The 12,873-nt window shown below is 37.4% G+C and overlaps 1 protein-coding gene across 3 annotated transcripts in view; it reads right to left on the minus strand.

The window, feature by feature from the left end:
• NR1H4 (nuclear receptor subfamily 1 group H member 4) overlaps positions 1-12,873 on the minus strand; it is a 30,136-nt gene that overhangs the window by 368 nt on the left and 16,895 nt on the right. For all 3 annotated transcript variants that reach the window (XM_071424302.1, XM_071424301.1, XM_071424300.1), the window contains 5 exons: positions 12,114-12,247; positions 11,506-11,604; positions 10,860-10,959; positions 9,753-9,899; positions 942-1,055 (listed from right to left, as the gene is read on the minus strand). In XM_071424302.1, coding sequence (XP_071280403.1) covers positions 942-1,055; positions 9,753-9,899; positions 10,860-10,959; positions 11,506-11,604; positions 12,114-12,247 — 594 coding nt within the window. The remainder of the gene's footprint in view (positions 1-941; positions 1,056-9,752; positions 9,900-10,859; positions 10,960-11,505; positions 11,605-12,113; positions 12,248-12,873) is intronic.

Here is a 12,873-nt window from a genome sequence, read left to right on the forward strand (position 1 = left end):
AAGAATATTTATTTTCAAATTAATATGAAATAAAAATGTTTAATGCTCTATTTTTGCTTAAACTTAGGGTTTTCATGTTAGCTTCCCACTTCTACCTAGAGAAAATTTTTAACCTTCTTAAAAACTGAACTGTTTTAACTCTGCAACGTTTCACTGGAGTTCTGTCATCATCCCTCCATACTCTGGTTCTGCACCAGAGTATGTCATAAAATGCATTTCAAAAGCTGAGCAACACCCTAAGTTCTTGGAGGTGTAGTACTGGGGAATTTAGCCAGAAGAGAAGAGCGTAAAAGCAGGTCACCAGGGGGAAATCAAACATCTTCATCCTCAGATTAAATTTCCTTGTTAGAAAATACTTGTATTTTATTTTGTTCATATGGAAATATGTTTGAATATTTGGATTGGGAGGAGAAGAGAAGGATGAGATTTTTGGTGTAAAAAAATTTCCTGAGACACAGTGACTCAAAGAGTGATGGAAATGCTTCACCTTCCCATCTTTCATGAAACCTGGTTTGGAAACCTCCCAATAAATTCTGAAGACCTCCATTGCCATACTCTTAGTTATTCTAAGTTATAGGGTTTCCCAATTCCCCTTTAAAATAAGTAGCATTCCACAGTGGTCAGGGGTAATGTGCTTATGAAGCCACATTTGGGGTTTTCTGAAGGAAGAAGCCTGTTTTGCTAAGCAGTGAAGAGTTACATGTAATTTTTAAAAGAACGTTATTTAAGCAGTTTCTTCCTTGTATTCAAAACCAAATGGTGTAGCAGGACATTTGGAGTTTGCATTTCTGTGCTTTTTTTCTGGTTTAACAATTGAATGTGCATAATGAGCATGCACATTGACTTACTCCATGCAGAATGTAAGTTTTTACAAATCTCATATCTGCTCCTCGTGCTTTCTTTCCAGAACCACTAATATTTAATTCTGGATGAGAAGTTACCTGGAGACAGGATAACTATGGCTGTGAGCAGTGCATATTCTTCCTGTGTCATCTTCAGCTCTCCAATGCTTTTATAAAAATTAAACATGGGAGTTATGAATTCATCTGAGATACCTGTGAGAATGAAAAAATAGTTATAGTATGTCTTAATTATTGAAGCATTCTGGTTTATTGCTACACAGCAATTATTTCATATTTCATATTGACTGTCTTGGTGGGAGAAATCTACTACAGAAATCATGATGCAAGACAATTAGTTACAGAAGTGCAAGCACATCCTTGTTTTCCAGAGCAAACTAGACACAGGCAAACACTGGCAATTTCTTTTTGCATGGTTTCAAAGTCTTTTTTTCAAACAATTCATTTCACTCTGCAGGTTTGTCCATCTGGATCTTCAGGACAAGTCTCATAGGTGGTTTCCTTGTCTGTTGATAATCCTCTTTGGGAAGCAGACCCTGTGTTCCCTGTCTCTGCATTAGTTATGTGGAAACCTCTCAGTCTGTATGGTTTAATTCCAGCCCAACTCTACAGCCAACTGCCTTGGGCAGTTGCTTCAGTTTTCTCCATAAAGACACTTAATTACTCCTTTTATGTAGCCTGAAACTTTCATTAGGTCTAGGATTACCTGCAGTCCAAGATCAACTTGCTTGCAACCACTACCACCTTAAAGCATAAAATAATGTATTATAAAATACAGAGCCAAAAATAGCTAAAATCCAGTCCTATTTAAGAATATGATCATGTGATTCACCATCAGCAGAAGCCTGACTTTGTCATCAGGTCACAATGTTCTAAGTTAGCCTTGAATTACAGATGTACTCCATCCTACTCTTTGGTGTAAAAGAGAAGTTCTGTGACATCAAAATTATTCCTTTTTTAAATGATATGTGAGTCACTCAGAGCAGAGACTAAACTATTGTCAGTGGCTGCTTGCAGCTCTGAAGCAGTGTGGACATCCAAACCAGTGGTTCTGCAGCAAGAACCTTTTGGCCTTCCTTGGCTGAAAGGATGGGAACCTCCTCGGTTCCCACAGATGAGGGCCACAGGATCTCTTGTAGATTTAATCTTAATTTTGAGCTGTTCTAGGAGAAGTCTTTATAACTTCCTTTGGAAACCATGTGAATGAATGTGGGTTTGAGTGTTGTGTACAACAACAAGCTGAAGTCCAGGACTAGTGCGGTTTGGAGTGCCCCCAGTAGGCACAATTCAAACTGAAACTCAGCATGTGGAACCTAAAGAAAGGAAACATGAAGTCACTTGACTCAACTATGAAACAGTCACATTTTGCTGTGACAGTGAATTTACTTCAAGCAATGGAATAGTTATGCGTCCCAACAGTGAAGGAATCATCTTGTAGGGTGTGGTTTATTTCATGGCTGAGTCATGTTTTTAAACACATGACACGAGCAACCTATGTTCACTTCAGACTACAAGCCACAAATCTTGTTTCCTTGATGAGTTCAATACTACTAAGTCAATTAAAGGGATATATATGATGTGGGTCAGCTTGTCCTTTAGAAGTTAGTAATACAGCTGGCCCTTCTTTCAGGGCAAACAATAGTCATAGCATCTAATGTGCTGCAAGGCTTATGCTGTTAGTCATCAGTATTAACTGCTTAGAATTTTGAATACTTGTTATTGCTAACTTTTGGGGACCCCCTGTCTCCCTCTCAGGTGGTTTGAAATGCCAAGGTTCCTTATATATGTAAGTAGCACATATATATGGAACACCAAAGTCTTAAAGTTTGCATGAAAGTAGAAAAAAAAGAAGTGAAAAGCTGGGCCCTAAAGCAGAGCAAATTAATTCCTTTCATGGAAATGAGTAGCTCAGCAGCAACATGAGAAAAGTCTAAGACAAAGTTGATATTTTTAGAAGTCTCTGTGCAAGGTATTGTGCTGCTGGGCATAATCATCTTGACAGGAAACAAGAAATGGTAGGAAGTGGGCTGTGGCTGACTCCCATCATTTGTTTCTCATATTCATAATTTGAAGGTTTTTTCTCTTTTTTCTTTCGAAGGTCAGGCTAGCTTTCAGCTAGATTGATTTATTGCTTTTGGTGACCCCAAACTCCTCAAATTCTATTGTTTGTATAGCAGAAGTAGGATGAAAATGGTGCTAGCAAGCAGGATATGGAAAAGCTAGTGAGGACCTAAATTCACATCCTCACTGCTCCAAACAATGCCTAAGCATATAGTGAAACAATCCCTGCCCAGACAGCTTCTAAGGTAACATTAAGTATGGAAGGGTAAAGCAAAAAATGAGTATAGATGTGAAAACAAATGAAATTACTGCAGAGAACTCTGCATCAGTGTACTGCAAACAAAGAAATAAAACCATAGAGATGAAAGGGAATTATAAAGGTATGTTTGAGCAATGCAAGGGATTTACCACTTTTCCAAGGGAGAACAGAACTTCAAAATCTTTAAACTGATATATGTCACAAGACAATTATGAAAAAAATCCGTGAAAAATGAGCAATTTTGGAACTAGAATAATGGAATCTTTTCTCTTAGTAGTTTTGCTGTCATCCCACCTATGCTGAAGTTTCCCTGCTATTAGTTCATCTTCCGGCATGCACGTTACACAAATTGCTTTTCTGTCACAAGAGGGAGCTGTTTTCTAATGTGATTGTAAAAGCTTCGGTTTGGCTTTAATAAGCTCCAACAGAAAGAAAAAAAAAAAAAAAAAACCAAAAAAAAAAAAAACGAGGAAACACAGGAAACAGATGTTTATAGTTCTTACTTTTTTTTCCTAGCTACTGTATGAGATGTTGCCACTTCAGATTATCAGAACAAGAATTAAAGGTGATTTGGTGCTTGTAAATGGAAAGGCTAGAGAAGTAGTGAGTTACATGATTTTCCCAAAGTCATACCTCAAAGTTATAGCTCAAAAGTAAAAAAAAAAAAAAGAAATTATATTTCTGGCTTCATTGAGAACAGAAAAGTTAGTTCTGCCTTACCTTCTATATTTCTATATTTAGATCAGATGAGAGCCCTGCACAGTGCTGTCAGGCAGGCAGAGCTTCCTGGTCACTGCTAATAGTGCCTCCTTCCTAACTTTCTTCAAAAAGGTTTCAAAAACCTTGTTTCAGGCAGCATTACAGCAGTAAGAACATGCTTATCCTTCACATGCCATTGGGGCATCTTTCTGTGTTATACAAATTCCTACCTTACCCAGCTCAGACACCTGCAGAAGGTGCTGCAGATCATTTGATTATTTTGTTGTGTTGTGTTCATATATGTCTGGCTGTAAATCCAATTGTGGTCACTGGGAAATGCAAGCTTTACTGAGTGCAGCTTTGCAGCATCAAACTAGAGCAGATTTAAACACATTAACATTATTCATTCACATCCCTTACTTGCACAAGTTCATGCCCATCTGTAGTTCAAGGCACAGCATTACTTTAGATCTTGTCTTTTTTAGAGTTTTGTGGCTATGATTACTCTTTAAAGGTAAGATGACTGATACCTGATATCATAAGGTTTGCAGTTTCAGGCCCTGAATAATTATCTGTTTAACATAATTCTGGAATATGTGTATTTACTGTGATATCAGGTCAGTATTGCCAGCTTTTTGAGGCAGCATTCTCTCTTCTACTTTGGCTGTGTTGCAAAACTGAATAATTAATCTATTGCAAGAAGAAAGCTTGAGAGTAAATGCTAATTAACAGTAACTAACACTGTGTTATTAATATAGATAGAGATCATTTTTTCTTTATAAACATTTAAACATTAGTGAATATGAATCCAAGGGTATATTAGTAGCTGCTTTATGCAAATAAAATATTCTAATTACTCAAACTTATATTTTATCTTTCACATTATTCCATCTACCAGCATTGTTTTTCATGCTGCTTATTAGCTCTCCCTTCTGAGCTATTCAAATGCATAAATGGTGCTTTAAACACTGACCAAATTCACCCCTGTGATGCTGAGTGCCAAACCAGGGGAAAATCTAGCCAGGAGAGAAGACACACCAGAGCATGGGCACATTCTTTTCTGTCTGCTGTTGTCTTGTAGGGGTTAAATGGCCAGCTTAAATGAGACTTAGCATGTGTTGAGCAGAACTCACAACCAAGTACCAAACCCCCCTCTTCTTTAAAGCAATCTATAGGACCTCTGTTAAGTCATAATTGCAAGCAAAGAAACCTTAGTTTAAACCCCCCGACCCCCCAAAAAAAACCCAGTTAAAAAACAAACAAACAAACAAACAAACAAACAAAAAAAACCCCAAACCAAGCCTGTAAGGAGGGTGCAAATGACCTTTCCACATACTCTCCTTTAGCAGTGGCCTGAGTCAAGAGTCAAGAGAGAAATGTGGTCTGGCCCACAGTAGCAGCATCTGCAGTGCCTTGAGCTAGTCTTCATAGGCACAGTCTAAAAATGCTTTTGGCCTGAAGAAACACACATGCAGAAGGAAAGAGATTGGGTTCCTAACATCTGTTTTGCTTCCATGGGTGTAGATCTATTGTGTAGATATGATTTAAATAATTTTAGCAACTTGAATTGTGGTTCAGGTACCTAGAACCGGATGACTCGGTGTGGTAGATTGTGCAGGAAAGGTGTGTGGACAGAAAAGCTCTTTCCTATATTTTACAATGTAGAGTGGTCAAAATCTCTTAATGTTTTGGGCAGTGTGCCAGTTTCACCTTGAGTCACAGGCTGATGTGTCTCCTTCCACGAGGATGCACATGACCATTTGGAGGGTTAGACACTTTGGACACGTCAGTGAAGATCATTTTGTTCCTCTGCACAAACCCCAGCACAAGGGGGGTTTGAAGCGCTACCCTTGCTCAGTACTAATAACCAAATTATAAAAGACAAGGGCAATGGAAGTTATTCAGTATCCATGCTCCAATATCAAACTTTGCTTTTGGTTGCAGGAGCCTCTTATCCAAATCAGTGGGAACTTTGTATCCCACATTCGATGGCAGGAGGTGGCCTTTTGCCAGTGCTTTGAAAGTGCGGCTATTTCTTTTTTTCCCTTGGATCTGAGTGTACTTCAGCACCTGTAACCCATCCAGGAAGACAACAGTGTGTTTCACAATGTCAGAGCTCCTGCTGCCAACTTAAAATTTGGGTCCAGATTCTTCCCTTTCTGTCAATATCAGTATTTTATTTCCCAATACTCAAATTCCTAGAACTGCTCTGTAGAGTAAAGTGATGAAATAAAAATCTCGATCTTTTCATGACTACTGAAACCTGGTATCTTTAGCAAAACTACAAATACTCACAGAGAAAAATTTCTGTATCTCAGCTCTGTTTTTTAAAAATAGTGTACTGCTCAATAATGGGGAGAATTTACTTTCAAAATAACAGAAAAACACTAAGCATTAAATTACTAGAATGTCAGCCTTTCACAGAATGAGTCAATCACATATGGTATATGCATAGTGAAGCACCAAATAAGATGACTAAATGGCAACAAATCTCAGTAACATTAAATTTAAAAAGTCTATTTCTCATTAAGTCTCAATATTAGGGTGTGTAGGAGAGGATTTCAGTCACAGGAGAATATAATGCAAGAATTTTCCTAATGGCTTACAGAGAAAGACCATCAGGGCTCAAACAAAGGCATTCTCTGAGGTGCAGCAGGACTTGAGCAAATGCACAAGCTGAGAAATAAAAGTATGCCTCATCAGCATGAGAATGAAAATGAATGCTGATAATGCTCAAAGGTCATCACCACCAGATCTCTGACTTCTTTATCAGGAAAAAAAAACCCCAAACATTCCATACAGGCACAGCAGAGAAGACATAAATATTAATAGATGAGAGCAGCTTCAAAGTGGACATGGTGGCAGGTGACAGAATGCTGGACAGCTTGTGACTTTTAGGCAGAATCACCACCACCCTCCCTGATTTTATGGATACAGGCATCAAAGCTTGACAATAGAACTTCTGATATTCAGACATTAGTCTGTACCTAAAAATATACAGACAGAAATTCTGACTAACAGCAATAATTTATGGCTGCTGGCATGACAATATTTAGGACCTCACTAGGAGCCATAAATAATCCTGATGCTATTTTTTCATTTGTTACCTATAATCTTGATTTTCAAACTCCCATTCAGCCATCACTGAATTTCTTCTGATGCTCTCTGCTGTCTTCATATGTTTCAGTTTGCTGCATTTAGCCTTTTTTGTTTCTGTGTTTATTTGTTTGTTTTCCAGTGAGGCATATGGAAAAAGAGGAGTTTAATCTCTTCTGGCCATTCTTGTCTCTTGGACCAGTCTATAACATGATAATGGGCAGCTGCAGCTTTTAGTAGCATTTGTCCTTACTGGTTAAGACTGGAAAAGATTGTTTACATTTCTACTCTAATGTCACATTTGGTACAGGCTACCGTGAAACCTAGAGCCCTGGTGTTGAGTTCTATGACATTCAGGGGTGTGAACTGCATAATATTTAATATTTTTAATATTGAATACTTGTAATATTTTATTTTACTATAATTTATATTACAGATTATTGAAATATTATTGAAAGTTGTATCTGTAAACAATGATAACAGAAGAATTTGGATGCCTTTCTATCATTTTGTTTAAACTTTGACACATGAAAATAATGAGTGTTTAAACTGCAAAAATAAGCTATTTCTATAGTAGATATTTTAAAACTATTTCAAAGTTTAGTTTATTTAAAAGTTAAATAGGTCCAGTAGCAGTAATTAAACTAGAAATGCAAAGATTTACAAGCTGCTTTTTTTATTGTCACAGCCCCATTAAATGCAGCAAAGGAAAATCTTTTAAAGTAGGTTTGAATTTGCACTAAGTAAAGAAATAAAATATATGAGTTCTTTTATTCTGGCTATTAATAGAAGGAAAAAATGCAGTCAGCAGCAGTAAGCTGGATAATACATTATCCTTCTGTAATACATGGGGGGGAAGTTCTAACATCAGAATTTCCTCTTATGTCTTCAACTTGATCCTGGCTTGAGGAAAGATATTTTAGAAAGCTTCTTCCAAGAGCAAGAAGTTACACATTTGTATTTATACATGCATACAGGTTTAAAAAGTTATTGTGTTTCATTTTTTGGGAACTATTCAGCCCAGGTTTTTGTTCTAAGAGTTTGCTTTTAATTTACCCTGGAGCTTTCCCCACAGAAAAAAAAAAAAAAAGAATTGCAGGAAACATACCACATTTGTTACTTGTCTTGAAATTTCTACACAAATTTCTTCTAAATTGTTCTAAACAAAATGTGTTTGTTTTAAATCTGCAACATGACAGGTAAATAATACTGAGGCAGGATACAATGTAGTATTCCAGCCAGTTGTATTATCATGAAGTCAAGCACAAACTTGTAAAATATAATATTGCATCTCATCTGGATTCGATAGCTGCAGAAAATGAACAGAATATTTTTACATTATGACTAAGGAAAATTATTGGTGTGACATAAGGGCTTATGCAATGTTCTGGATTAAAGTATTTCTTGCTTTTGGGTTTGGTTTTTTGCTTTCTTTTTTAATGAATAGTTGATACCTGGAACAAAGAAGCTTCATAGTCATTGTACAGATTAGAGAAGCTTTCAGTAATCATGTTGCCATATGGATTCATTTCTCCAAGACCTATTTTTATCAAAAATTTGGGTTATAATCCAGTAAAAAAATCTCTTAATGAAGACATTTGGATCTGTGACAACTCATTACAGTTTCCAGGAAACATATCTGGCCTTCTTGGCATACTTCTCTGCCTGCAGAACCTGGACCAGAAGTTGTTCATATCACTCTGGAAATCACTGTTTCCAGTCCATCAAATAGTACCCTCTTATAATCAATGAAAATGAAAGAAATAGAAAAAACTACTAATTATACATGAGTGTGCCAAGCCAAAATAAATACATATATTCAGCTAGTGAATTATTCTCAAGTTTTCTGAACCTTTTCAGTGGATCAACTATGTAAATATTGGCTTAATTTTCCCTACATCAGTAGTAGTTTCTGAACTGAGTTCAAGCCCATTCCCATGACCAATATTAAGGTTACATGTCCCTTCTCCTTCTGATCCTTAAAAAGGAAAGTCAGAAGGCAGAATCTATAGACTGACTCTCTCATTCAGAATTGTTGATCCCTTTGAATATTCATTGATAGGTATCTGAGGGTTGGATAAAGCCCGCTGGTCAATACCAAAAAAAGCAAACATTCAGTATTGTATTGGTGGAGCACAAAGAATACATAATAATGTACAACACAACTTCTGCTATAAGGAACAAACAATATCTAGCCCCATTTGGCTTTTCAAAATTATTACGATTTATGTCTAGAACCAGTGAACTTATCAGAGTCACTGAGCTTTCAATGGACTTTAAGAAGAAAAAAACATACTCAAAACCTGCTGTATTTATAATTCTTCTATGGACCTTGTTCAGTGTGATTCAATTTTACCAGAACAACCCTAAGAATAGGTGCTTGCCTTCAGTCATCTTCACTAACATCCTACAATATTTTTTTCTTTTCTGCTTATGGGGATTGTCTTTGAAAGCATAATTACCAATACTTTATGTGAACAATTTGAAATGGTAGTAGCTCTTCTTCATCATTCTTTCATTCTTATCACTGGAGACATGCACTAGGTTTATTTGATGTAGCATTATTCATAAAAGTTGCAAGGTACTTGTAAAGAATCCTTTACCCTATGAACTTCAGACTTGAGGCTCAGTTAGATTTGTTCTAGTTAGTGTAAAGAACATTCAGATAAATCTGTCTCAATGCTACTAAACAATCTCACCAGCTTCCCAAGGGCCAAATACTGACACAGAAGTGGAATGGTGTGGTTTGGTTTTGCCTCATTGAACAAGGTACCTACCACTATTGCGAATTCTCTCTTCTAGAAGGACAGTGTGTCCCGAGGGAAGTTTCCTGCTGAAGATCTCAGCTGAGCGGAGGAACATGGCTTCTACTGCTGAGCCCTTCAGCAAAGCAATCTGGTCTTCATGATCAAGGGTTTGGAAGCCTGAGGACACATTATAGACAAATCAGACAGCAGCAGAAACAGCTCCCACTTCTTTCTGTCCTGCAATTCCTGCATGTGAGGTGCCACACATCTGCATAACCTCGATGCTGGTGTCAGTAGGCTTGCTAATTGCTGCAGACATTCAAAACTGGACTTCAGCACATGACACTAATTTGAACCTCCCCAGATTTTATGAGGATTACACACGTATTTCAGTGTTCATGGTATTTTAGAGGATCAGCAAAGGGTGGTGGTGCATAACCAATAGTGAGAATTTTGTCTAACCTGATGTTGCTCCATAACATTGTCTGTTGTGTTTCCACCAGAGCTCTCTACACTCCCACTGCCATGCTGCTTTCAGTGTTACAATGCACCTTCCTTAGTTAAAGGGACCTCTACCATACGCCCAGTGTTCACTCTTGAGGTAACATGAACTTGAGAGTTAAAAAAATGCTAATAAACTCAGATTTTCAGTACTTGTCCATAACACACTAGGCAAGGACCATAAATATTGGTGCCACCAGCTAGAGAAAGTTCTTGTGTGGGACTCACAATTCAGTGGGTGTTATAACCTAGAAGCATAGCTAGAAAAGCAGCAAAGGGAGTCAAGTACAGTCTAGCAAGTGTTAGTGGTAATTTAGAGGCAGACTATTTGGCACTGCAGCAATATATAAAAATAAAATCTCTCTACAGACGCAATCCTTTCTCCGAGCATTTTCTCTGTCAATAGCTAAAGGGTGCCACATCTTGGAGTAGCAGAGTTTGGATTGTTCAGTCTACTATTCTTCTGACCACAAAGCACCTTTACTTTATACAACATCTAAGCAGATAGAAGGATCTGTGTAGAAGGATCAGGCATTTTTAAATAGTCTTTAAAACATATGCAAATCTTTCCAAAAGGCAACAGAAAGGCATGTAAGCATTGCAATAACAAATATTTCCCCAACACCCTGGATGTACCTGGTAGTTTTTTAGTGAATTCCACAAGAACCTGCACATGACTGGTGGCCATTTCTGTTAAAATCAGAAAATTTCCTTCAGCGCTGAATTCCTCATTCAACTGTTGAAAATCAAACCAAACAAAATCTGTTAATTTTCACTGACATTTCCTCTTTAGAAGCATAAAATACAATAACTGCTGGATTGGACCAGGCAAGAGCTCTGCCAAACATTGTAATTTGTCTCCAATGTTGTCAAAAGCAAGTATTTTGGAAGGCAGCATAAGAAGTAGACAATGTCTTTTTACTCTAGAAAATATTTTCAAGATTCCGGACTGATGTCTTTACAGGAAAAGAAGCTTGACAGCAAGTCAAATTCAAATCATTGCCTACACTGAAAATGGAAAAAACAAAGCTCCAATCAGCAAAGATTAGATTTGATCATAAGAGTCTTATCCTACAGTTGAAAGATTTTTCTTAACATTTAAGTTTCATAAGATGTGGTCTAATTTTTGACTGAATGGGAAAGATTCTGCCCCACTTTCAGCATACTTAAAGTGTAAGCCCACAGTTTGCTCTACTTACTACTTGTGCTGACTATGTTTTTTGCCTTGGAATCCTCAACTTCATTATCAGTGTTTCAAAAATGAATTTGTCAATATACTTACTAGTTTTTTTGACACCTCCTGGGGTATTTGTTGTTTACTGTATGAATCCATAATATAATCAAGAAGTTTCTGCTGCTCTGGGGTAAGTTCTACCTTCTCCTATACTGGCAAAAAAAAAAAAAAAGCCCATCATGAAATGCAGTCATAGTGAAGATGTAGCATCGCTTGCTTTAGGCAAAAGCTATACATCCATTTCTCACCATTTGGGGACTAAGGACATAAGAGGTTTTCTTGTCACTGTAGTGTACAGAAGAGAGGTGTATAATGTTTTTAAACTGCATAGGTTTGTGTGGTTAATTATCAGAAATAAGGAAATGATTAGCAAATGACTAGGTGTGTTCAAGTTTTAATATCACACCTCAATGTATGTGATATATGTACCACAGAAAAGATACTGCATGGATCTTACAGATGCTTTACAGGGTTTTGACTAAAAATATCAGAAGTACATCTACACTCAAGGTATTTCCTTGACTTAGTTGAAGATAGAGTTTTAATCAACACAGGCAGCTCCAGAGGGTTTTCAATACCCTTTTTCACTGTACTAGATGCACTTAACAAAAATCATATCACCTTATAGTAATGAGCTATTACAAGAATTCTCTTACCCTATATATTTTAGTTGTAGAAGTTACTTGTTTCACATCATGGCCTTCGTTGTCTTCACTGACTGTCTGATCTGGGGGCTGCTTCACATTTTTCCGTAGCCTTTTTGACTTGCACTGTATCTCTGTTAAGAGACCTAGGACACATAATGCAACACAAGGCAATTGGATTGATATATGCCTGAGGTACTGAAGAGGTACTTTACTTAGACATGCCCATGAATGCCCTTTACACCAACAACCCTCTTACCTGAGCAGATCATCTCCTGAATGTGTCACTATCTTTGGATGTGATCCTACTGAGACAAGCTAGGCACACACTATGAGTGGTCTACCCCACATGGAGCTTATCTGCAGAGGAAAACAGTTGGCTTTGTTGGCCCAGAATCCACACACTGAGCATGTCAGGGGTCTTGCTTTGGACCAGGTCTAATATATTCTTACAGGCAAAAAAGCCTATTAGTGCTGGAAGTATACTGTATTTGTTTCAGTTTTATAGAAGAGAAAAGCCTTTCCTGTGCTCCAAGACCTGAACCAAAGTGCAAAAAAATAGGAACAACTGGAAGACTGTCATCAAAGTAATGTTCTTTTGCTTTGATCCAAAACAGTGCTGGAGGTGCAGCTGTTCTTACACGAAGGGCATTGGATATTTTCAATAATCCTCAAGCAATATTAGGTCTGTTGTGCACAATTTTTGGAAAGAAAGTCCACACAGAAGAGGGCATGCCCAGGCTTTAGCCTTTACTACCTCCCTACACAGGTA

Source organism: Agelaius tricolor, unplaced genomic scaffold (assembly GCF_023055355.1).
Source record: "Agelaius tricolor isolate 1412-34295 unplaced genomic scaffold, bAgeTri1.0.p SCAF_3, whole genome shotgun sequence".
NCBI classification, from domain to species: Eukaryota; Metazoa; Chordata; class Aves; order Passeriformes; family Icteridae; genus Agelaius; species Agelaius tricolor.